We start from the raw sequence: 27,145 nt of genomic DNA, 5'->3' as shown, positions 1-27,145 counted from the left end.
TTTTCTTCTTTGCGCATACTGTTTGCGTTTAAAACTAGCTTTCATGTGTCTGTGGCTGTTGCTATAGCTGGCAAATGGTTATGTCTCAAATCTCCAGTGATATGTGTTCTTATAGAATTTTTGAGCCTGATGTAAACCAGCTTTCAGATGTGCGTGAATTGAAAAGCATCTGTAATGTTTTGGTGTGACTGATACCAAGATATGATTGGCCAGGTCTGGATTTACTTTATTACTAGAAAGTAATTTAAAATAACCATCTGCAAATTCAGGCAGGGGGAATCTATAATTCTGATATGTGTTCATTTGTGATACAATTGCTTTGAAAAAGTTATCAAAATTTTTTGTCTCAAGGTAACAAGCAGTTTTTTATATTTATGTGTTGTTAGACTCAGAGCTCCTCTCAAAATTCCCTTCCTGTTTGGTTGGAGGTAGAAAACAACTGTTTTGGTAGTCTCAGTTGTTTCTTTGTATGTATTTTTCTGGAGAGAAAGGTGCAACTAATTTGGCTAAGTTGTACGTTCCAGCTGGAGGCTGCCCTGGGGAGGGCAAAAAAAAGGTCTTATGGGCTTGGACAGTTTTGGTGCAACCTTGCCTGTTAATAGGTACTTTCAGACTTGCCCAGGATGGTGTTAATGCCTGTAAATAATGGCAGAGTTGATTCAGGAATGCTGAGCAAATCAAATATTGGGCAGTGTGCACAGAAGCCAGTTAATTCTTACCTAAAAATAATCCGACGCATAGAGAACTGCTGAGAATACTCTCCAGGTCACTTTGTAAAGGAGATGTGATGTTAGAAGAGAACTTTTTGTAAACCTGGAGGAAACGTATTGTATTGCTTCGGGTATTTTCATGGGAGCCCTAGAGAGGTCTTATAAGCTTAATTTTTTGTTTTTTTTTTTTTTGGTAACGCTGCTGACTTTCTGAGCTTTGAACACCTGTGGCATAATTGCATATGCACTTTGTAGACATCTGGGAGGCTTAAGATATTGCTGCTGTTATCCTGCTGTTTTTCTCTCAGCTGAAGGTTGCTGCCCTCAAAGCTGAGCCACCCTTGTGGATCATGTGAACTATCCTAGTCCATGTCAGTGCAAAGTCAGCCAGGTTATTTTAAATTATTGCTGAATGCAGCTGAGGGTAGTAATGAACAGCTTGATGTAATAACTAGTTAAACCATTCCATCTAGACTTCAAGAGCACATCTGTCTGTGTCCTTATAAGTACAATATTTTAATCTCTCCATTGCTGTATTGTATTCAGGATTTGTCAGGACTGCAGAGCTGTGGCCAAGGGGAGTCTACTATTCAAATGGAATGTATTGGTGCTTCCTATCAATCATTATTATCACATTGCAATACAAAGATTTGAGTGATGAATGTGTAACTTTTATACATTGAATGGTAAAGTAAGTTTATTTTCATATATGAGATAAATGTGTAGAAGTCATAATTTGGAAACTCTTGGAAAGAGATTACCATACAAAGTCTTTTTCTATACTCTTGTTTCTAGTTCAGCCACTTCTAGCCACTTACCTTTGATTCCTAGCCATTTAAGTTCTTACCTTCTCTGTACCCTTGCTACATTGCCCCCCAAACTTCCCTGTATTGATTAGAAATATAATGAATTTTTTAGCTCTATTTTTTTTTATTTTTTGCCCCAGGTCCAGCAAGACTATGAATCTCTGTTCCAAATGCTTTGCTGGTAAGTGCAGTAAAAGGTTTTGTGTTTCCCTTAGATTATTGAAACCACATTGTTGGCATCTCCCTTAGGATTTGTGCATGGGTTTCTTTTCCTTCAGTGTGTACACAAAATCAGATTTTCCTCACGTAAGTGCTTCCTTTATTTGCTAACCAAGAACCTCTTGTGTAAATGTACCTATCAAACTTAGTTCTTGAAGTTTAGGGAGTTTAGGTACATCCTTGTACTACAGAGCTCCATTGCCAGCACAGCTCCTGTATGGATGATGTGGTTTCTACAACGCATAAGTCTGAATTGTAATTTGAAATTTTGTAGGATTTATTTTTTAATAGCTTCTGATATATAGAATAGATAAAAAAATTAAAAGGAAAAGTTGGTATAGAACACCTTGTTCCATTTCCTCTAACTTGCAGCCCTTGAATATTAAATCATCAGTAAGTCATCAGTAGGCTGTTCTAATTACTTCATATTATTTTCTTATTGTAAGGTCATTGCTATTGTGTAAAATCTTAGGAATTGTTTTTGACCTTTTCCTGTTAGCAGCTTCTAGCTTTGCCCTTCTGAATTAATTTTTTTGTATTACTTAGTATTGTAAGCTTACTTTTCATTGTAATTAAGGTCCTGTCATAGCTCATGATTTTTAACTGCCTTGGGGCAACAGATAAAATTTCAAAAGGTCCAGCCTTTTTTTTTTAACTTTAAAACTTATTTAGCATTTTTAAAACAAAAAAAAAAAAAAAAAAGAAAAAAATTTTGACTTAGATTTCAGATCTTGGGTTCAGCATCACTTCATTAAACAACCTGGGAAGTAAAGGTTGCTAAAATGTTGTTCAGCAAAATGTATTTCTCTGGCTGCTTTCCAAAGGCATGGGTCTCTGGAAATGGTGTATTGAAGAAAGTATAAGTCATTTCTTGTACTCTTTCCCAACTGACCACAGTCACAGACAAGTCTTTGATTTGACTCAGTAGGACTGTTATGTTCATATTAGCACTGTTAGTGACTTGTGTTTGTGTACTCAGCAATGCAGGTGTTCTGATTGTGAGACAAAGCAGCCCATCCCTCATTTGCTGAGTTTAGCAGTACCCAACACTTCACAGCCAGCAGGACCAGGCATTAGGCAGAGCATCTTTTCTTTTGATTTTTACTGGTTTGAATTTTTTTTGTTTGTTTGTAATTTTGTTTCTTTTTAAAGAAAAGTTAAGTTCTTGGCTTCTATTCTGCAATTTTTCTGAAATGCCATTACCTCTGATAAAGTTAATTTTTCTCTGCTGTAAAATTTTAAGATGAGACCTTGTGTGATCGGTGGGGTGGGGTTGGGAGAGCTTATGTTTTTAAATTTTCAAGATGTTCCTTAGAGCCTGTTTATTTTAATGACACAAGTCTTTGTAAGAGTTTTAGTAACTTAAAGAGCTGCTAGTGGTTGGAATAAAGGTGTAGAAGGTACTGTGGAAAAAGACAAGTCTATCTTATTTAGATCTTAACTATGATTCCTTCAACAAGTGGTATTAAAATTACTCCAACTCTGTTGGAGTCATAACTCAAAACCTCTCAGTGTCATCATTCCAACAAAAAAGTGGTTTTCTATTTTTTCTTTTTTTCCCCTGATGTTACTGAAATATTTTTAGCATATTTTCTATATTGGATTTCTAGCTACGTATATATAGATATAGATATAGAAATATATGTACTCCTGTTTCTCTAAATTGAACCACCACAGGTAGCAAGATTTTAGCCAAGTAAGGTGTTGAAAGATGTTTTTCACTGTTTCAGGCACTCTGGAGAAGGGATGTGAAAACTAGTTCCTCTTTTTTCTCTTTTAAAATGGCAGGTTTTTTATTCAAATGTGATGAAGCAGAGGGAAAATTTCAAAAGACTATTTCTCTTGACCATCATTTCCTTTTTCTTTTATTTCAGAAAAAAGAAATCCACACAATGAAAAAGGTTAGTAACTCTTTAAATTACTTTTTTTATTCATTTTTTTCTAGATGGAAGAATCCAGTCTTCCTTTTTTAAAAAAAAATTGATTTGAGACACACACTGCAGGAAAGACCCTTAGATTTGTGTAAGCATTCCTTTCTTACATGTATCAGGGGAGAAGGGCAACAAGTCCGCGTGGGGTGAAACAGTGTCCCACCAGGATGAAAAGGGATGAAAGTATAGTATGATTTATTCATGGAACCTCCCTATTTTAGCAGGTTTTTCAGACTTTCTGAACTATCAACAAGTTTGTAGAAACATGATCATGAAGTCTTCTTTGCTTCTGCATTTCCTGGCTTCTCCATAGTTCTGGTTCTGCCAAGACAGGGTTTTTTTGTGCAGGTTATACAAGGTTATTCTGTACCATCTCACCTCATTGCCTGGGGTGGGGGAAAGGGACACTCCTCCAAGGAGAAGGGTTTGCTTCCCAGTCAAAAAAGTCTGGCAGAGGGAGTGGTTGGGTAATGCCAGTTCTGAGCATTTTGCATGTGAACCACGGTCTTCTCTCTGGTACATTTCTGTTACTAATATTGTCGCTGTTGGTGTTGCTTTTCTTATCTCATTGCTGCTTCCAGTAAATTGTTATCTCGGCCTGGGTGCCGAGATTTACCCTGGTGCCTTCAATTCTCCTCTCCAGCCTGCCACTAGGGGAGGGGGAATTGAGGGAGCAGCTTGTGATTTGAGTTTCAGTGGGGCACTAAATTTGGGAATACCATTCCTAAACAATGACACCTATCCCTTGGGGAAGAAATGATCAAGTTAGACATAAATCAGATTAATTAGCCCAGAATTGGAGCAATGGGTAATGTCAGTTTGCCTTATTGTTTGACCAAGTGCTTCTGCTTTCTAAATTTATTATCAAAATAAATTCACTGAATTTTCACCCACATTTGTCCAAAGATGAGACAAACTGCAAAAGCAACCATATAATATGGCAGGGACACTGACATTCCTTGTTTTGGCTATCTTTTGTACTTTCTTCTTACATTAAATGTGGAAATAGTGCTCACTTTTAGTGACCAGAGTAGTTATTACAGAGATAAGTTGTTGGCAAGAAATGATAAGTGTGTGGCAAGAATGAGCCACATACTGCACAGATACATGCAGCCCTTTGCCTGTAACTGCCCAGTGTTTTCCTCTAGATCCAGAAAGTTCACTGAGCTCTTCTGTACAACCACAAAATTGCTGTCCATTTGCCACAGACTAGTTCTTAGCTTGCAGATAAGGCTTGATAAATACTGCAGAAGAGCTTGAAGTTAGCTATCCTCTTCAGCTGTCTTTGCCTCCTCTTCACACCATCTGCTTGTTCCAATAAGGAATACCTGACTTGCTTTACTTAAACCCTGTAGAAGCAACAGATTCTAAAATGTTCAAGAGCTTCTCTGAAATAATTTCAAGTTAATTGTACTTCTGCAAAGTACTTCACAACATTCTGTCTCCAGTGCTGACCGTGTGTTATCAATGCCTCAGAGTCTCCAGATACAGAACAAGTGTAACCCTACATATTGAAGTGCTTCAAATAAATATGCTCTTTAGATGGTGAAGACATAGTTGCTTCAGACTTCCTATGCACCTAGAATACAAATGCAGTAAAGTGGTGTGGGTTTCAGAGGTTTTTTTGGTGTTTATTTTTTTGATCAGAATATAGGCTGGTAAGTAAAAAATGTAAATTATGGCCAGAGTATCTCCCTTAATGACACCACATCTTTCAAGAATGCTGCAGCATTTCTTCTTTCAATACGGTAAAATGTGAATTCTGAGTGATTATTATAGGACAGTGATGAGTTAAAAGTTTCAAAAGTACTCCTTATTAACCTGTCTTTGCTCCCATTAGGTTTATGGATGTTCTAGTATCAACTTCAGGTAGGGACATTGTTTGAGTACCTTTTGAAATGCCACTTGATAAAGTAGAATCTTTCAGGCAGGAATTCTGCATTCATGGAAACAGCACCTGGTACCTCAAGAATTCAATTTTAATTGGAACCTCTGGGAACAGTCACAGAATGAACTATTGCAGAGTAAGAACAAAAATTTAAATAGATAAAACTATAAGACTGCACTTTCTACTTACATCACCCCCCCAGAAATGCAGTCTGTCTTTAATCCATTTGATTGTGAGCCTGGAAGGCTTAATTTGTGTTATGTTCTATCAGCAACAGAAAGAGAGGTACAGGAAATGGATTTCAGCTTTTTCAGTAGTGTACAAAGCTAAAGGTAAGTGCAGCACTGGATGGTTTGGTGGAGAGATGCAGTTGCAAAACTGGAAGAAGGTAAAATATGGTGAGAGTATTCATGGATTTGTGAATCGAAATCATAGGCATTCTGTCTGAACTTGTAATTGAAACTTCTAGAGGTGGGTTTCTATCCTTAATCCAGCTGTGCAATATTTATATTCATGTTGTGTAAAGTACTAGATCAGCGTCTCTGAAATTGAAAAAATAACTCAGCCATGTAACCCAAGAATTGTCTGAGTTTTAGGGCCTTCAGCTCATAGTTGGGTCTTATTTTTAGGTTGAAGTAAAACATGTTTTCTTAATTACTGGATTCTTGGTGAGTAAAAAATTAGAAATTTTTAATCTTTATTATAGTAGTAGAAAGTCAGTATTGCTAGAACCGCATCTGTATTTTCAATACATATGCTTAACTCTGTGCTAGGTTTTTATGAAATTTTGAAACGTTGATAGTATTGTTTTTGTTCCTGAATTGAAAAGATCTAATAAGGAGTGAAAAAGAAAAATAGGCATTAATATGTACTATGTATCATCTGAATCTAGAAGTGTCAGATTATTCACCTATTGCCTGAACTCAGGTATCTGACTATAGAGTTACTTCATATTTTTGCATATCTTAACCTTCCTCCTTTGTTGAGCAGATCTTTATTTTGTCATGCTTAAATCACGTGCAGTTTTTGGAGCTTACAAAATTGGCAGGTTTTTGTGTCTCAGACTTATTGAATAGTACAATTTCCTTTTCTCTCTTTTTTGGTAAATCTTGGGAACTCTTTAGAACTTGTCTGTTATTGCTGCCACGTCTGGCTGTAATGACTCCTATTGTAGGCATGAGCTGGCAAAAATCAGTGTTCCTGCCTAAATAGATTTTGCAGTTAATTAACTGCTGGTTTGATTCTTAGTCAAGCTTTCAGCTTGCTTACTGGAAATGTTTTCAGCAGGTGCATCTTGCATGTTGCAAGTTCAAATTATGCTTTTTGTGCTGTACCCTGTTGTATGGTAATTACTAAATTATGCTTCATTCAGCATTGAGTTCATAGTTTTCAGTCCTAAATGAATGATACAAATCTATTATGTTTGTATTTTTCATCCACTTTTAAGTTCTGATGTGAATCCACAAGTTTTAGTACTTTGTTAAAAAAGCAGTAAGAAGTATTTCCATAAATTTGAAAACATCACTAAGAGCTAGTTTTCTTTACCACTACACAAGACATTTCTTTTTTCGATATGGTATTCCCTTTGTTGGCTCCTAATAGAAGCCAGTGCCTCAATATGTTGCTTCATTAGGTTGGCATTTGCTGCTGTATTCACATCTTTGTGATTTGAAGTACATGGACTGCTTGCTACAAAAAATGGCCCTCACTGACTAGAGCTTGAAAGTAGTCAAGCTTCATCTTTAATTTCTATTACACAGTCAAGCTTGCAGCTAAATATTTCTTTGGAAAATTGTATAGCTGTTAACAGTGGCAACAAAAATGTTTCATGTTTCTAGAGCACCTTCTAGTAAAGAATGTAACATTTCGGATATAACCATCGATATTGTTTGGCATACGTTCAGTTTCTTTTACTGTGTACCCAAAGAATTTCTAAATGGGTAAACTTGGTAGGAAAAAAGATGTCTTAGCATAATTAGTAAGCTTGAAATGTGAGATGTGTGCTAAGCTTGAAAAAGAAATGGAATTAATTCTTAATTCCATGAAATGGAATTAAGAAAAAAATTGGATAAACTGCTTCAATTATTTATATGCTTGATTCGCACTGCTGACCCCAGTTGTTCCTTTTACTCTGTTAGTACGTGTTATACTTTGGCTTTAAAAAAATTTTAAAATCTGAGTAGTAGCTCTGTTTGGATTGTTAAAACAGGGCAATATTTTGTGGAAAGGGAAGGGATTTTTAGTTGACTCCTTTAAACCCTAACCTTTCTTAAAGGTTACAAATCAGGAGAAAATTAATTTATTTACATACAGTTGTATGATCTAAGCTTAGGACTAATCATGTTACATATGTCAAAAGCAAACATCAACCAAATCGTCTAGCATATTTATACAGTATCTTCCTAAGTCTCAGTATATACAGGAGACTTGGAAGTTTGGGAGATATAGGGATATCTGAAGCTTTCTAGCCTTGCTGGAGTTAAAATAGAGATCACATGTTGAGTGAGGTTAGTAAAAATTGAGGTATCCATATCTACATTGTCATGACATGGAAGCTGCAGATTACAGTGCTCCTGTGTTGCTTTGTGTCAATACTGATGTGATTTGGCTGTGCATTGTATAAAAAGATGTGGAAGACGCTGAGTAGAAGGCACAACCCTCACCTTCCTGGGACCTGGCTGTGTGGAGGCATTGTGTACACAGCAGTGCAATGAAGGGTGTCAACAGGGCCAGTGGCTCAGCTGCTGGTTTGGTGTGCTCAATTATTTTGTCCCTTTTCATCCTCCTTTAAGTTCCCCTGGATGAAATAGTGGGAAGGGGCAAGCACTGATGGAGGACAGACCCATGAATTTTCTGTGCAATTGTTTGTGGAAGAAAGAATTTCTTTCACAACTGTCACTCAAATGTTGTGTATTGAGGTAGAACAGGTTCTTTTTCTCTTTTCTTCTTTATGGCTTCTTTAAGTTAGTGGAGCATTATCCTCTGGCATAAGGGTCTTTTCACCAACACAGTGTAGTAAAATTGAATGCCTTTTAATTAATAACTATTATCATTTTACAGTCAATCAATCTTATCGGCAAACTACCCTGTAGGACATTAGTGGCTGTTGGATTGCGTCTTGAAAAATTCAGTCTAGTAGACTGGGGCTCATTTGGCAAAAATATAAATTACACTCACACAAAAATATGACCTTTCCTCAGTACTTGCTACTTGAAAAGACTATGAAAGAGTCTTAACATCACTGATGTTTTCCATGTGTTTTCTTTTTCTCATCTCAGGGGATTTCCAGTCCCATTCTACAGATTGATCTACAAGCAAAGAAAAGTGCTCAAGCCCTTTTTTTCCTCAGACTTACATTATTTTTAATTTTTCATAGCTTTGTTTTCTGGTATGTTTTTTTTTTCTTTATGGTAAAGCCAGTTTCTTTCTCTTTTTTTAATATCTTGTTCCTCTTCTAACTCGTAACCTTTCCAAATGACTCGTTGAAGCACCAGCTGTAATTTAGTCCCTTGTGTATAGGTTCTGTGTTGATGTAAAAAAAAATGTTTAGAAATACAACTTAATTGCCATGATGTTTGTACTTTGCCAGCATGAAAGTGGAGTTACCTATTGAGGATGTGCAACCCACGGGTTTAATTTATTTAACTTTTTTATGACTCCATTCCCTTATAAATGTGTGCATAAGATAGAAGAAGAAATGTTATTCTTTTTTTTCTAATTTAGCAATTTGCTTGATTTATGGAAAAGTCTGTGCTCTGTTTTGTGTATTTGCTCATTTGGAACCCTTCTATAGTTTATAAAGACACTAGTGATTTGTTCCTTAGCCTCCCTGTGGAGTTTGCTCCATATTACAATCTAATTCCATGTCCGTGTCGTGCACTCCTGAGCTGTTAATTTGTACATTTCGATGCAGTTTGTTTCATCGTGTTTTTGTAATCCAAACTGAATCTAACGAGCTATGTGCTTTGGGGACCCAGCCTTGCCTTGCCAATTAGAACAAGTGGTTACTGAGAGAGAGCATGTTTTAAATAAAACATGGCACCTCTGAGTGGGACCAGCAGCCTTCAGGGAATAAAAAGAGGATATTAAACTCTTTCTGCCTGAGAAGAGAGGGCAATATCAGAGTACGCATTTTAGAAATGTTCAACTCATTCCTTTAAAAAGTATTACACAGATTCATGGTTCGTCTTTTAAATAAAATGTAGTTTGCCATTGGAGATGTTAGGCACTTCTCCCTGAGGAGTATTTAGAAATTCATAAGGATATCTGTCGAGCTGACTGCATGTTTTCTAGGATTCTGATTGTTAATGCCACATCAAAATTGTACAGGACTAGCAGCTACCTTTTTCTTTTCCCTTGTACTGCCACACAAGAGCCTGAGAGAGCAGGAGGAGTGCCAGATGGTGAAAGAGCTGATTTCAGGAGGTATTTTACAAGGAAAGGAGTCTGGACACACCATTTATTTTATTAGAGTGCAAAGGCTATGCGCTAGGTGTACTATTTTGAGGTAGCTAGGAAGATGTGTGTTTATGATCAATACTTGTGATCATTGAAAAAATTATCCTGCTTCTACTGATCCTTAAACTAACTAAACCTCCTGGTGAATTCAAGCAAGACACAACAGTGATTTAGAAAGTTAACTCAACTTTGCAATTCTTTCTTGGATTCCATCCCCAGCGTTTCCTTTCCTCTTTCATTACTATTAACTTGTCCATCTACACACTTGAGCATCTCCAAATGGAAGTAGTTAGTTACTGTCCAACAGCAACTCTTAGCTAAACAGTGGGAAAGAATTTAGGTGAACAGTCGTGGCAGCTGACTCAGACAACATTTCAACAGTCCTTGCATATACAAGCAGGGCAAGATCAAGAACAGCCTCCCTTGTGAAGACCTTTTTGTTGAGCAGCTAGCTGTAAGGGAAGTACAGCTGTTTGCTAAGGTGATTTAAACTGCTAGGAAAAGCAAGTGTATGGGACAAATGTGATCTGGATAATAGAACGAAATGTAACTGATGACTTTTCAGTTTTTTAGCCATTTCATATGAAAGAAATGTGATCTAGATAAGATCCTGACTTGATTTCCTTTTTACAGTCAATGAGGATTTCTTTGTGATACTAGACAAGTTGGGATTTTTTTTGTCTTGCATTTCTGTTCCTCATCAGTTACTGAGAGATAATACTATTTTTCTGCTGATTTTGGACAGCCTGATTTTGGACTTGCCTTTCATGCCCTTGAGAAATGTATGCAGATAGGGACCTTTTGTTCCTTTATTTAGTCTTAGCCTTCAGAAGTCTTAGGCAAAATTTTGGAATTTCAGTTCTTTTCTGTATTTGTCTTTTCTGCGATTGAATTTCCGTTCTTCATCTTCTTGACACTTTTACCTTGAGTCCAGTTTGTTTCTCTCTTAATTTAAAGAAAATCATACTTCACTGGTACAATCAATGCGTACCATTTATTTTAAAACTTAATGATTTTTCTTATGGAGCCTGCAAACATGCCAGTCGTTGTTTATTCATACTAGTCTTCTTATATGTATTGCAAAACGTTCTCACAAAGTTAGTCACCAGAGGGCAAACTGCTCATGCAGATTTAGTCCATACAACTATAATTTCCTGCCTTTTTTAAAAAAGCCCAACAATCTATGAATGAGTTTCCATGTAGTATTAATTAAATGAGAAGTTTAATGACTATTGTCTTCAGAGATAAAAAAGTTATAATTTTACACTGAATGAGATGGAATTTTTAAAAAGTAAAATTTGAACTGTTGGACTAATTTGCAAGAATTGGGGGAAAAATACCCCTTTAGATAATCCTTTTCCTTGTTATTAGATTAAATATCCTTTACTAAATAAGTGATCAAATATCACTTAACTGTTAGTCAGGGAGAAAAAAGTAGCCTAAACCAGTTTACAGCAGGAATGTCTTTATCCTTAATTTTGAGTAGATGACTCTTATGGGGACAGGTGTGTGTGTGTGTGTGTAATCCTATGTTGAAGATACAGATAAGGCCTTTCTTGAAAAAGTCATCTGAAATAACTGTATCTCTGGTAGTTCAACCTGTAAAATGTTGTTCCTTTCCTTTGGAAAAAGCATAGGCTGTTGACTAAATCTGGCATTGAAGATTAAGGAAATGACGAGACAGGTTATAGTGCTGTAATAATTAAGCCAATCTGTGTGTATGCATTGTAACTGTCTTTTAATTATGATAAAAGGATCAGAGTACAGTAAAGCACAAGATTACTGGCCTAATCTCCTGGTGTAAATCACAAGTCATTAAATAACATCTAGGTAAGCTCTGTTTGCTGAAAATTTCTCCTTTAAACAGCGGCTCTATCCTGGTGTGAGGATGCTTGGGGTTCTGAATGCACCATGGTCGGTAGGATTTCTTATTAATAGGCCCCCTTACTATTAAGTAATATTAAGGTATGTCTTCTTAATTGCAACATTATAGGGATGACATTTGCACATTGAGCTGAATAGAGAATAATTATTTTCTTTAGAGAATTTCTTTAAAGAACTCATTAGCCCCTTAGTGCTTCAAGAAAATAAGTAATTTACTATCTTGACATTTGTGTGAGTCAGAGGTGGTGATATTCTTGTTCACTGTACATAGATAAGAATCTAAAGCACAAATGCTAAACATCCAAAGATATTTGGTATCAACTTTGAGAAGCCTTGTAACTGCAGTCCTTTCTTAATCTCCTTCCCCCAAGACATAAAATTTTTGATGCTTTAAGTATTAAAAATGCATACCTCCATAACTCCGTGGAACTGCAAAGGTCTTTAATGCTTCTCTTGGTGAACCTAAGAATAACTTTGAACATCCTGAAAATAAATACAATAAATACATTACAAAAATCTTCTAAATTCTGTGGCAGAGAAAGTAAGTAGAATTTAGTTATCTTTGATTTTTCTTTGGAATGGTCCTTGGGGTTAAAACAAAGTTAAGAGCAGAAAGGAGCTCAGCTTTGCTTTGCTTTCTGTAAAATTCCAATTGCACATTTTGAATGTCTTTCATTCTATCCAGTAAAGAAGTTAAGGGTCCTCTAAAAGAGAAGCTCTGTGACTTGCATGCATTATGAAAGTAATTTAAAATTAAATAAAGAGGTCAGATCACAAGTGTAAAAAATTGATTAGATTGGGCACTTCTTTATTTCAGACTGCTTGACTTTTTCAAGCTCAGTGTAGGATTTTGCTATCCTGCAATGCCACCCCCTAATCTTCTGGTATAAATAAATGCGGTTATGTGAAATTATTAACTGTTACTGGGCCAAAGTATTTGGAAACCATGAATCAGGAGTGTTGATTCTGAGCTGTTGGGTTGCAGTCAGGTTGGGCACAAATGTTCTCTCATGGTTGATCAGAAGTGCTGAAGCTGAACAACCAACCTGATTATGGTCTTCTGTAGAGTCCATCTTCTGAGATTGCTTTTTTCTTGCTTCAACAAAAGCAGCTCTAGTAATAGTCTTCAGAACATAATGCAAGATTTTTTCTCTCGCCTGTGCATTAAGGCTTCTGGTCAGACAAATGTGGAAGGAGGCTCTGATTTGTATATTTTTAACTGCTAATGTTACCCACATCCTAGCTGTTCATTACTTGAACAAGCGAACAGATAAATTTCATGATGTGCAAGGTTAATGATCCGGTGTATAAAGAACAACCCTGGAGCTTTCTAAACATTTATTTTGTATTTACATGCATTTATCTACATAAATAGTTTAGCAACATTGGTTGCATTTTTATTAGGTTTCGGCTCCTAAATAACTGGAGCTTTTATATTTTGAGATTAGGGCATTTCTGTCCAGCTCTGTGGAAAAGGTCCCATATAAGTGGAGAGCAAATTATGAGCAGACAATAGATGTCTTGGGAAGTTGGTAAGCATTAGAAATGACCAAAAGTACATGTTTACATCTCATATCATTGCTCAAAGTTGACATGGTATTCACTGGAAGTTGGTTGTGGTGAGCTCAATCAGCAATAAAAGACTCATTTCTTTTTTGGTAATTCTGTAAGTTACTGGCTTTGCTCTTTTAATAAAAGACACTGGAATTTGGTCTTCCGTCTTGTGTTTTGCTTCAGAGTAGGAAAAAACACCCTAAAACTTTAAACACTTTAGACGGTGTTTGTGGAGGTAAATACCAGTCTGGCTCATTTCCAGGCTGAGAAGGAAATACACTGTGCTATTTACCTTTGTGTTCTAGCAGTGTTTGGTATGGCATTACTGGTCTTCATAGACAAGCTTTCATTCTCCTCTGTAGACATGTCTTGCCCTGCAATATGTGAAGAAATGGAAAGTTGATCCCAGTGTAGGTGAATGCAGTCTTTCACCATGACATTTTCTGTGTCTCAGCAAAGTCAGTGCTTAGCTTCAAGTTCTCAGCAGAACTGCCATCTGGTGGAACACTTTGAGTAGCAATTTGAAAGCTAGAGTTTGACAGTGCTGGCTTCTTTTTTCCCCTAGAAACTCAGTAATATCTAGAGAAAATTGTGGTAGGTGTAAATAATTCTAAAAATGCAAATACATATAATGAATGTTGACATCTACTCAATTGGCGCGGGTAAGTTAATGTTTAGAAATTGCTGAAACATTATTCTTCATTCTGCACTGTTTCTGTTAGTGTTCATAATTATTATTTCAAAATAGCTAAAATTATTGTATAGCTGGAAACTTTTGACTGTAAAGGTTTAATGTAAGATAGACATAGCAGTGACTTGTTTTGATAATCAGCACATGAAAATCATAGCTGATACGTGGCTGCAGCTAGTGTTCCAGTATGAATATTTTCTTTTTTTTCTAAATGAGCTCTTAAATCTATGCACAACTGAGTTGTAAAAAAGAGTATGTCTGAGTCCAAAATCAAGATGGCTGGCAATATTCTCCAAATCAATGTATCTGTGAGCTGTGGGTAGCAGTAGGTCTCCAGTGCAGCATTTTGGTCTTTTTTTTTTTTCCCTCCTTATTTTTTTTTCTTTATCTTTCTTTGACAGGGTCCTGGTGTGCTCTAGCTGAGGAAGAATATATAGGAATATTCATCTAATAGATTTAGAAATGCAGAGTGCTGAAAGTTTTTGTAACAGAACCAGTTTTTCTTGGTAGTAACTAAATGAGCTTTTCTTCATGTAAAGGTCAGGTTTCATGTATTTGTTCCCACTTGAGTTTTTTTTTTGACAGAAAGAAAGCTATTTTGCACTTGATTTATAATATATTTATTGTGAGTTAGTACTGCATAAACATCTGACATTGTGAGCAGCACTGTGTACAGCTGACCATGCCTTGGTGAAAGGAATTTTAAGATACTAATTGTGGGCTTTTCTGCAGGTACTGCAGCAAAGTAGAGAATGTCCATTTACAGGAGAGCAGGAGTAATTATTTTGACTTGAAACTGTTTTCTCCTTCGTAGAGCAAGCTGCAGTAACTCCCTGCAGACGGAACGGTCTGTTGTGACTCCATCCACACACCTGGGCCTGAGAAATTAATTGTGCCTTGACTTACAAGGAAGGGAAACTCATGGCTCATTCACTTCAGGCTGCTGAAGATGATGTTGTCAGTAGGACTTGAGAGTGTATGTTCATTTAGGACTCTTCAGAAAATAAAGTACTAAATCTTGTATTCTCTTATGGCAGCTTGTTCTTTAGTTAGACTTAGCAAAGTGTTCAAATTAGAGTCTAGCTACTTTCTATTAAAAAAAAAAGCTAGGCAGATAATTGTGTTGATGTGATGACACATAATTTATAAATTCAAGTTGAAGATGATTTCTGTGAAATTTTTACTAATATTTTATTATCATAAAACCAGTTTTTGCTGTAGTAGTTCCTCTAAATAAATAGAAAGCATTTGAGATAACTTATTCAACTAAGTTTTAGTGAACCTTCTAAGAAATTCCAGTTTGCTGTATTCCTAAACCATGAATAGACAAATGAACTAGAAAACGGTAAGTGTCCATCAAACAGGACAAATACTAAGCTTAATTATTTTGTAAGTGTGTGTAGGTAGTTTTTTTAGTTAACAAAAAGTTCTTAATTTCATTATTAAATATTAACAGTGACTAAGATCAGTCTTTAAACATGTTCACCAAATAATAAAACATTTTAGTTAAAATGCATCCTTGTGAATCAGGATTAGAATCACATTTTTAAGTTTAAAATCTGAAAACTTTCTAGAGCTGCCAGGTTCAATCTGTTTTTTCCATTTCTCTTTTCTTAGTGAAACTCAAAGGAATTCAGGCCCTGAAAACTGAGCAAAATCATGTTACAGTGAGATTGTATTCTTGAGCAGGTGGAGAGATCCCATGTTCTGTTGCGTGTTCTCCATCAGGTTTGAGGCTGAGAAGCTGTAGAAGCTGTGTAAGCATCTAACTGCAAGGGTTGAGGTGTTTGCTGGCTTCTACCCAGCTGTACTTTTTGCTTAGCCAAAAGGAGCTTTGGCTTCTAGACTCTCAGTGGAAGGCCTTTAGCTTAGCATATGTCTGGGCCACCTTCTTCTCTCTCTGGTTCCCTGTTCTCTGAAAGACTCAGGGTTGGGCGGGTGGAGAAGTTAAAGGGACATGGCATTTACTGTGTCTAAAATAGACTTTTTTTTCTCCCCTCCCTTGTGTTAGAAAACTCTTCTTTCCTTTTATGTTGTGCCTTATATTGCATTCAGCAAGGCGTACTGTATTCTAGTAAGGACATGAGCACCTTTACAAAGCACTTCTCCATAACTGGGTTATTGAAGAGAAAGTTTCCTGAGTTTGAGTGTACTTGCAGGTTCCAGCTGGTTGGATGAAACTAGTAGCAAATTATTCTTGTTTCTTTTCTGTGCTGTTCTGGCTCTCTAGGTGCACAGCTTTCTTCACTAGAACATGTCTATAGTAGTATTTAGTATCACTTATTAAATAGAATATGGAGTTGCATTTCATGGTTAACTGCAACTCATTTTCTGCCCTTTGCTCAAGTGAAAGCAAGTAGGAGGCTTCCTGCCTCTTTCCCCAGTTTTACTGCTGATCAGGGAAACAGAGACTATAAAAGTTAGTTTTTCTTTCCCCTATTTAAGTTTGTGCAGCAAGGTATTAACAATTTTTCGGTTGTGCCTGGCCTATTAGCAGGAATATACAGTGGTACAAGAATGAATTTGTTGAAAATTTTATGCCTCCATGACCTATTGAAGAATGGTATCCTTCTGCAGTGTTATTAAGTAATTTTTCTTCTCCTCTTAAATTAATGTTGACATTCTGTTACTGGATTTGTTCTTGTCTTCAGATTGGAACATAATGGAAAAAAATCATATTGCTGGTACATTAAAATTAATTGTTTAAATACTTTTCTTGGACTAGAATTCAACTAGAAGGATTATAATATAAAATCAATGTATGATTTAGTTTTGCTTTCATGTATGAAAAAGTGCTTGTGGAGCATTCAAAGCAGCAGGGAAATGCAAAAGAGAAGGATGAGTGGAAATCATAGCAAGAAAAGGGCAAATTCCTGAGGAAGAGGAGATACTCTTATCCATCTGTGTCAGAAGTCCAAGGGAAAACAACTCTTCAAAGTTCTGCCTTGAGTGAACATGATAATGCCTGTATGGAGAGGTGGGAAAGCTGTTTGATATTAAATGTCAATCATGGTGGTTGGGTTTGGTTTTGTTTACTTTGAACAGAGCCTTTTTACAAAACTGGGTGCAGTTTTGGAACTGGCATTTTGCAAATGCTTTCACTATAGATTTTTGCTCTGATTCAGCTCAGGGCAGCCTTAACTAGAAGTTATTGATAAGGGATTTCTGTTTGCCTGTGGAAGATAAACAGGCTTTATAATTCTGTTTCTATTGAATACTTTGTAAAAATTTCAGAATACTTGAGATGAAGCATTTGCTTTTAACTTAAGCAAAGAGGTAGATCCATATAGATGGAGCTGGAGTGCTCAGCGTAACCAATTAGAGGTTCATGATGTGGAAAGAAATTATTTGTTTTGCTTTTAAGATAATTTAATCATCTTACTTGAAGGCTTACAGCCCTGAGACAAAGCTTAGGTATAAATGTAGGTGAGTTGGCATTTGAGAAGGGGTGGAGCACAGACTCCTGCCGAGGGGGATGATGTGTACAAGAAAACCACTCAACAGTTTTACAGCAACAGAAAAGGTGACTGGAAAACAATTCAGCAGTTACCAGTCCTAGACAGAAGCACTCAGTTTTTTGATAGTTTTTAAGTTGGGCATTTGAGAATTGCTGCATTCCTTAGGCAGGTGGGGATTTACTCTTACTATTTTGTATTTGTTATGGGTTTTTTGTCCTAGTGGGATGGCCAGCACATGGCAGCTGAGGAAAAAGAAAATAATCTTCAGTTTGTTCTGTGGGATAATTGTTGTTTTCCAGGAGTTTTTCTAGTGCCCTGTCATCTGCTTGCTCTCTTGTAGAGTAACAATAGAATCATATAAGGTGTATTATTTTAGTGCATTTGGTTAAAGTTAATGTCTTCAAATGAAACACAACTGGCTGAATTATAAAATGAAATTTGGTTTACATTGGTTTTAATAGTGTTGTGCCTGAGACTTTTACAACTGTGCAAACTGCTGGTTTTAACCAGGAATTAAAAGTGGAGTCATGGACAGGATGGAGTGATAGATTGAGATGGGAAAGTTAGGAGTAGGGTTAGTTTCTTTATCTGGCTGATACTACTCAAATTTAGATCACAAAAGCAGTAGTTGGAAACTTTTCTACTGAAAGTCCAAGTTGTGTGCTCATATGGTGGGACTGACTCTTGCTGTTTTTACACTTATGAAGAGAGCTTCTACAGAAGCCATAACCTTCTGTACTTTACTACACCAAAATGGTGTAGTAAAACCATTTTGATTGCCTAGTCCATCTGCAGATGATACTCATACTCTCATACCCTTTTTTTCTCATACCCTTTTTTTCTCATACCCTTTTTTTCTCATACCCTTTTTTGGCATCTGGTGTGGGCTATAGAAATTGCTTTGAGGATTAAAGGCAAATAGATTCAAGGAATTGCTTCATCTTTTCAAAGAACAAAGGGAAAACTGTGATTTCACTGATGACTACCAAATGAGATACCAAGAGGAGTTGAAATACATATGCTTAAAATCTGACAATGGCACTGCAAATACAAAAAAAAAAAAAGGCATGTTGTCAAACACTATGGTTTTGCTCTTGAGCTAGATTTGCTCCTAGAGGATTTTGTAGAGGTTTTTAAATAACATAATGTTTGTCAATGTATTAGTTTACCAATAAAGCACAAAACATAAGTGTGAGTTTTCTAGATTTAAAATAAGTTATAGGTAATGCTGATTGTAATTTTTTATATTTTTCCTTTTAATTTTCTTCCTTCTTTCTCAGAGGTGAGACCTTCACAGAATATCAGGTGTAGCTTGGCCCCCCCCAGTAGGCATGAAGAATCTGAGGCATGTACCATACCTTGCACTTGTCTTCTTTCAAGCATTCTTGTAATGCTGTCAGTCTAACTTAGCTTTTTCTAACTTGGCCTTGTAGGGTATGGCTCCTGCCTTAGAAGGTACACGTGATTGTGCCCAAATTAGAGTGGATCATTACCTTATTTTCTTTTTAAAGGTTTGCATGAAAGTTCATATAATTCAACTTGATCTACAGAAATGCACAAAAGAAAATGGGGAATCTGTTTGAATAGAAAAGCCTTCATCCAGTGAGGGACTGAGCTTGGGATGTCTGTTCCAGATGGCAGTAGTTTGTGCTGCCATGTCTGCAGGTGTCTGCTGGAAACAGTTCCTTATACTAGACAGCTCTTTGTAATGCCCCTGTCCCTCCACCTTTTTTGTTTCCTGGTTTAGTTCAGAAGATGACACATCTGTCGCTGTGGAAATACCTTACAGAGTGCAGTACAAAGTGGTTAAAGGAAAGCATCTGTTTCTCTGATAGCTTTCTGAGAAGCAGTTTTAAACCCTAGGATGCAATACATTGCCTGTCTTGTATGATCAGTGGAAAGTGTTCCTTTCAAATCAGGTGTTCTCTGGTAACTAAATTCTTGAAATCAAACCCACAGTGTTCAGGAACTGTAAAACCAATACTATGAAGATTCTCTGAGAGGCAGATGTGCATTAGCATGTCGAGCAGCGTGCTCCTACTGTTTTTCACTGAGAGAAAATAAGTGACACCTTAAAAGTTTTTATACTTTGTTAACCTGGTATGTCATTTCCTGTCACCTTTTTCCATGTAGATATAAATGGTAAATGCAAACTGCATTTTTTAAGGATTTTTCTGCATCTGTGCTGTCTGGTGTTTAAATTGATTGGGCCTTTTCTTTAACTCTTATAATGAGATTTCAAAACTCTTTTCATTTGTGACTGAAGCATTCAGATATGTTCACGCTTGAAATGTACTGGGCTATGCTTAGAGTAAGTGTTTTTTTCGGTATGTACGCTTATTACTTTTCCAAAGAAACTGAAAATTAATCTTAACTCTAACCTGGCAATAGTGTGTGTGTGTGTGTGTGTGTGTGAGAGAGAGAGATATGGGAGTGCTTCATGATTAAAAATTTAGGGTAAGGTTAATTTACTAGGTACTGACAGACAAATTGTGAAAGGTATAAGAGCTAACTGGAAGAGAATCTGTAGAGAAACTACGCTCCCTTTTGAAAATCATTAATATTTAATTTTAATTTTAGTTCAGTAGCTTGTATCTGTCTCCCCTGGACATTCTGGGGGAATTGGATCTGTAGCTTGTCTTCTGCCAGTAGCCAGTGAATATTCAGAGCTCTATCCACAGGGCTAAAGAGATGAGAGAATGGTGTAAAATAAAAATAAAAGTTTGAGAATTTATATTAAATCTTAGGATTCAATTTAAACATAATTTGCATTGCTGTTTATTTCCAACAGGCCAGTATTTCACACCATTCCTGTCAAATTTCTCAAAAGCATTATACAGTTGTACTGTATTTACTTATGTAGGGTTGGCATCTAGGTTGGAAAATCACACTACTCTCTTGGAGCACAGCAAAGCTATTCAGTAATTAGTAAATTTAAAAACAATTGACTCTGCATAAGTTGGTGGTACCATGTGATACCATTGGTGATGAAAAGTCTGAAAAAAATCTTTATTCCCTTGTGCTCTACTCACAATAATGAATCTTATAGGTCATCTTATTAAAACTGAAAAAAACCCTGGACGCTAATCTCAGTTTCATTTTACCATGGCAAAAGTGTTTATGGAATTTCACTGTTTGGATTTTCCACTATTTAGGCACTAGCCATTGTAATTTCTGTGTGCTTCAGTGAAAGGTAGAGCTGTGTCCTGTATGAATAAAAGCGAGGCACAGAGTAAACTTTCTTAACATTGAAAGGGGGAGAGGGGTCTGGTGCTTCATCCAGCTCAGTCTAAGGACTCACCCTGCTTACACACTGTTCCTTTATTGGCATAGTTCAGTGAACATTGATCTTGTCTGAGATTGTGATCCTGAGCAAGTAGTATGGGAAAGGGAAATACATAGCTGAATAGATTGTATGGAAAAAGGCAAAGGTTGCTTCTTGAAAGGGTGAGTTTTGGTTCCTCTTCTCAATGTGGAGCTCATGTGGGCTTTTAAGGGGAGTTCCTTGCATGGTGTGGGACAGTGAGGCATGTTTTGATGGCAAATGTATGTCTGGTTTGAAATACTGCCTTACAGATAACTGCCTCTTTATACCTGGATGTAGAATTTTCTCTCTTCCTTTTTAACTTCTGGTGTCATAGAGAGGAAGAGATTATGAAAATATGTGAGTGCAGGTTAAAGCAGGGCGCACAAAACTCACTGAAGTTTCTGTATGGATGCAGGCTTTTTACTCACAAGATAAAACCTGGAATGTTGTGAGCAAAAGTTTTGAGCTAATGCTTCTGAAGTATGTAAGCACATGCGCATCAGGGTATTTTCTTTTTCTTGATCAGATGGCCCCATATCTAGTATATTTTGGATTTGTTGAGAGCAAGCTGCTTATAAAATAACTGTTCCTGTATTTTCTTTCCTAACTGAAGCTCCTCTAGTAAGTGTTCAGATTTTCTTGCATTCATCAAAGCAAGGAACTACTGGAGAGGTGGAAGTGCGGAACTCAGTCTAGGTGGCAGTGGGGAAGGGTTTTCTGCCTGAGGCTGTAAAAGGCATGCTTGTCCTGTAAAATTGTGTAGAATGTAATACCTTCTGGAAATACTGATGGTGGCAAACCATTGAAACTGTTGCTTTTTCTTTTTCTTAGGGCAGAATATATTGGTTTTTGATTCTGAGAGCAGATTCTTTCCAAAGATTTTTCATTTGTCATAATTTGATGAAATAGATTTTTTTCTGGTTTCTAAGTTATATTATATGGTTGTGGCTGTCTTAGGAGAGAGAAGAAGACTGTGCATGTGTGTACAGCCATTTATTTATATTAGTTTCCCTTCTAGTTATGTAAGTTTCTCAGATGCTGAGTGCCTCCTGTTTTGGCTGTTGCCATAGAAGTAAGTGACACCTATCCCAGTCTCAGTAGAAAGAGGATGCATTCCTCCTTTCAAGTTTTATTCATTGATTGAAAACACACTCCTTTCTAGGAGTAACTACTCGATCATTTTGTTCTTGTTACCTGCCATTGTAGGTAATGAGAATGCTTAATCAGTAAAATACCTTTTCATCTACTTTTGAACAACATATATAAAACACTTGACAGAGCAACAAAATGTGTTCACCTCTTACTGGAGGTCTGGATGGACCTTTGCAAGAGGACATTCTCTACTTTATACATATTCTGTGCATAATTTATTTTCTTTCCCTGGTGAAAGGCTCATTAAACATGTAAGAACATCATGCACCTGTTTAAAAATAGAGGGTTCACCGTGGCCTGAAGTGTGCCCTCTACTACCTCAACAGTTCTAAGTAGAAAATTTCTCCATTGCTAATAGTGAGATGAGAATTGATCAGCTGCACTGCTTGACAGTGAATGAATAGAAGATTGAGAGGTAAAAACAGAAAAGGAAAGATGGCAGCACCATAATGCTGGAGACATTACTAAAATAATATTAGTTCTGTTGATGTACTGTCCTGTGTAGGGGCCAAAGTGGAATCTATTGACTCTTGCAGAGATTCCATTAACCACATTTTTCTCAATTTAGGAGGCTTCTTAGTAGAAATTTAGTTTGTTAATATGTCACAGACCTTTTCCTTTGCCTCTATTGCATTGGTGTAGAAAAATTAATTTGTATCAGATACTTTATTCTGAGTTTCAGTTTGAGTTCTTAGAAATAGATCTCTATTTCAATAGTTTTAGGCAAATCAAACTAGAAATTTCCTCATTGAATTCTATTTAGTGCTGTCTCTAGCATGCAGTTACTCTGCTGTGTGTGAATGTACATCTGAGCTGCCAACAGGTTTTCTCTTTTGGAAGGTGCAATTCAGATGTGGAATATAGAAAATGTACATTACACAAGTGTTTAGTTAAACATGAAAGAAAAAAATAATTTCCACTTGCATAAGAACATCACCATACAGTATGAAGTTGGACTTTCATTCTCTCTAAGAAAATCTCCTATCTGAAGACATAAAAAGGCATCATTTAAAGCAGCTTTTCCATTGATAATAATAATATAAGTAAAACCATACATTTTACCATTTAGTTTTGAGCAGCAGATTACAATAGATCTTGCACTACTTTGATAGCTTTCAAACTAATTCCACAATATTTAAATATTTTAATATGCATGGTTTCCATGTGGAGTTTGCATTCTGCTATGAATTTCTCATTTAAATTATCTCTAATATATTTTTTCTTCATTTCATATATGGTACTTGTCTTTGTTGTGTTGATCGCACAATACAAAAAATTTTAGCAGATAGTAATAGCTTTAATAAGTTAAGAGTTACCACAACTGTATGATTATAAAATTCTGTTCCAAAAGTAAAATTTTCATTAGCTGGAAGATGGGAATAGTGATGGAAAAGAGGACATCAGCCACTGTCATCACAGATGCAATAAATCTCAAAGCAAGACGGTAGCTCTAGAGAATAATAATGGAACTATGCATTGCATTTACTGAACTAAACAAAATTAATTCATGGTTAATACTGATTATATCTATGCAATAGTGTCTATGTGATAAGAAAACAAATGTTTTATAAATACACTTCCTTTAATTTATCAGTTGCCATACCCTAGTTTTGAGTGTAGAATATGGGCTAAAATACATTTTGTCCCAAAGTGTAAATGTGCACAAATATTTGCATTGGGGAAAGGCTTCAATCTTACACTTACACTCCATATACTTTTAGTGCTTGTCATTATTACAAAGCAAAAATGAGAGTTAGTCTTCAGTGTAATGAATGTGAAACAAAACCCCCATAAAATTAGTTTTAAAAGGAGAATGTTTTTGAACAAAAGGGAAACATCTTGAAATTTATGAGAGAAATTAAATAATATTGCATGGTGTCTTTAAGAAAAATCCAGAGATATTCTCTGTTACTCCTAAAGTCATCTTTATTGTGGAATGTTGTAAGGATTGCAAAAACCTATGCCCAGTGTGTTTAAAGTGTGTCTATTTGAATTTAAATATTACAGAAAATGGCGTCCAAGCTGTTGGCAGCCCTTCGTGGTAAATGTTTTACTCAGCAAGCTCTCAGGCATTCTCTCAATTCTCCGTGGCATTATGTGATATTCTAGTAGGATTGTGTTCCAGTCTAGCTGCTTGTCTGCCCTAAATACACAGTGTCCTTGAATGCTACTTGTATTGGCTCAATTGTGACATTTTCCAATGAATTTATCTTCTTAGTGTGGATTATTGTTTCATATATAGTTCTCCTTATTGTAATGCCTGAAATTAAGCAAGCAATCTGATTAGTATCTGCTATGGGTGGTTTCTTTTTGCACCAAGGTAAGTCCTGTAGAGTTGTTGCTAAATACATTCCTTTATTCTCTGTTCTATATTTGTTAGTGAAAACTACATCACCAGAGTATACCTTGCCTTTAGAGAAGATACTGATAATATTTGCAGTGGGTTTAGTTTCTGTAGGAATCCATCACAGAGACTTGAATTGACTCTGGGGAAATCTGTGCTATGCAGGTGAGCTTTACCCTTGCTTTAGGCAGTTTGTGGTGTGTTCTGCATGGTTCTCTTCAGATGCTTTCTAGTACCATGTTGGCAGATAACACTTATCACAAAGATAAGATCTGACATCTCACCTGAATTTCCTCTCTGAGAAGCCAGGATAAAGGTTTGGATGGGTTCCATGTGCTACTGGCAGTATGGTGATGACTGCTATATTCAGCTCTTGCTGTAGCTCCCTGAGGGTTTGGACTATCAGCATTGCTGTAGAGCATCCTGAGTATGATGAAGTTGAATATAGCTCAGGCCAGATCATCACCATCAGCTGGGCTGCAACTTCTCTTACAGCAGCCATTTCTTAGAGATCATATTTACCTCTAGATTGTGGGTATTTATAGGTTGTTATCACCTGTGATTTTCACATTGATTTGATGTTCCATATGCTGTCCAAATCTTTTGTTTGTTCATGTTCTCAAACAGTAGCATCAGGAATACAGTCTTAGTACTGCAGGTAACTCTATCTGCAATTCATGAGAACTGCTTTATTTTGAGAAGGATTCTTGTTATTGGTCAGACTGCTGCATATTTCACAGAATCACAGTCTGCTTGAGGTCAGAAGGGACCTTTGGAGGTCATCTGATCCAAGCCCCCTGCTTAGGCAGGCTGATTCAACCTACAGCTGATTGCTCAGGGCCGTGTTCAGATGGTTTTGAATAGGTCCAAGCATGGGGACTGCAACCTGCCTGGGCAACCTGTGCCAGTGCTCAGTTGCTGTCATAGTGAAAAGTGTTCACAGGATCACAGAATATATGGATTTGGAAGAGACCTACAAGGATCATTGAGTCCATGGATCGTCCTCCTGGCCCTGCACAAGACCTTCCCCGACAATCACCTGTGCCCAAGAGCATTGTCCAAACGCTTCTTTGAACCCTGTCACGCAGCTGCTGTGACCACTTGTCTGGACAGCCTGTTCCAGTGCCCAAGCACCCTCTGGGAGAAGAACCTTTTCCTAGTATCCAACCGAACCCTCCCCTGACACAACCTCAGGCTGTTCCCTTGGGTCCTGCGTTTCTCCATGTTCGGATGGAGACTCGCATGTTTCAGTTTGTGCCCATTGCCTGTGTTTGAAGGAATGTGGTTGTCAGGGAAGGAGCAGGATGAGCAACTAGTCTAAGTACTCTTGCCATTCCAAAGTAAACATTTGTGAAGAAGGAAAGAAAATATAATTAGGTTTTTAATAGTTCAGATTGCTTCAAGGAATGTTCATTGTTTCCCTGGGCTGTTGTGTGTAGAAGTCATTACATGGAAAGAATATTGTTTCAAAGTTCTGTTTGCTTCGACATGGTCATATATCTAAATGCATAATGGTATTACTAACCAAATATATCTTTGAATTTCCATTCTATGCTGCATAGCAATATTCCATTTCACTTAACTTTTGTGCCTTAGAGCTCAATTAGCACAAGTGTACTTTCTGAAAATGATGAAAAGTTTGTTGTTTCTTTACTGTCCAGGTGTTAGAGGTCACATGACAGGAAGCAACAGGAGAATTTTTGCCTCATACCTCCCAAAATTTGAAGCAGGAGTAGATTTATTTGAGGTTTTAATGATAACAAACATCTGTTCATCATCTGTGTTGTTTACAAGGATTGTAATGCATTAAATAATTAGGTTAGCTGTAATGATAGATTTCAGCAATCGTCTTAATTTGCATACAATTATTGTGCTATACAAAGTAAAGAATTTGTAGCTTGTCATATGGCAAGCCGTTTCCTTGGCTAAAATCAATATTTGGCCAAGTTCTCAGTTTTTCCAGGCAGAGAATTAAAAGCAGTGTCCCAGTGTTATGTCTTGTCATTTCCAGAGCTATTGAAGCAATTTTATAAGAATAGGTAAAAGTTGTTATATAATTTGCATACAATGGGCGCAGATAGCAGTCGTGTGAAGGAGTACTTATGTCTATTTGTTTCCCTCAAGGGCTGACCAGGATTCTCAATTCTGGGTTTTTATGACTGTGTAACAGAACTTTGATTTGTCAATGTGCTTTTGTAGGTTTTTTGTTTTGGTTTCGTTTGTGGTTTTTTGGGGTTTTTGGTTGATTTTTTTTGTTCGGTTGAGGTTTTGGGGTTTTTGGTTGGTTGGTTGGTTGATTTGTTTGGGTTTTTTTTTCCCCTAGCATCCATAAACTCCATGGTGTTTCTCATAAAGGAACAATAAGGTAGATGACTGATGCTCTCCAAGTCACTTACAAAAGATGTACCTCTAAAATGTGACACTAGAAGAACAGCTAAAATAATCTTAGGTTTGTATTTGACTGACTTGGAGCAAGAATGTATCATGCCCTAGAGAAAGTTCAGGTTAATCCTTAGCATTATGGATACAAAGTACTTTATACCATGTTTCCAGTAGAAAAGAATTTAATGAACCTTAGGTAGTGTTTAATAACTGAGAATGTAAGTTAAATTGGCCAGCTGTTACATGTCTTTGCATTTGCTGCAGTGGCATGTGGGACGCTGGAGAAATTTCACACTCATTTTGTTTCAGATTGTTCTAATTGTTTCTTTTTCATGCAAAGTGTGAAAAGGCTCTCACAATT

The 27,145-nt window shown here is 36.6% G+C and overlaps 1 protein-coding gene across 1 annotated transcript in view; it reads left to right on the top strand.

Moving 5' to 3' along the window:
- The window catches only part of ZFAND3 (zinc finger AN1-type containing 3), a 135,068-nt gene that overhangs the window by 31,358 nt on the left and 76,565 nt on the right, over nucleotides 1-27,145 (top strand). The window contains exons 2-3 of the mRNA XM_059841384.1: nucleotides 1,657-1,697; nucleotides 3,610-3,636. Of these exons, the coding sequence (XP_059697367.1) occupies nucleotides 1,657-1,697; nucleotides 3,610-3,636 (68 nt within the window). The remainder of the gene's footprint in view (nucleotides 1-1,656; nucleotides 1,698-3,609; nucleotides 3,637-27,145) is intronic.

Source organism: Haemorhous mexicanus, chromosome 3 (genome assembly GCF_027477595.1).
Source record: "Haemorhous mexicanus isolate bHaeMex1 chromosome 3, bHaeMex1.pri, whole genome shotgun sequence".
NCBI lineage: Eukaryota > Metazoa > Chordata > Aves > Passeriformes > Fringillidae > Haemorhous > Haemorhous mexicanus.
Note: the sequence above shows the minus strand (reverse complement) of the source record. Positions and strands in the feature narration are given on the sequence as shown.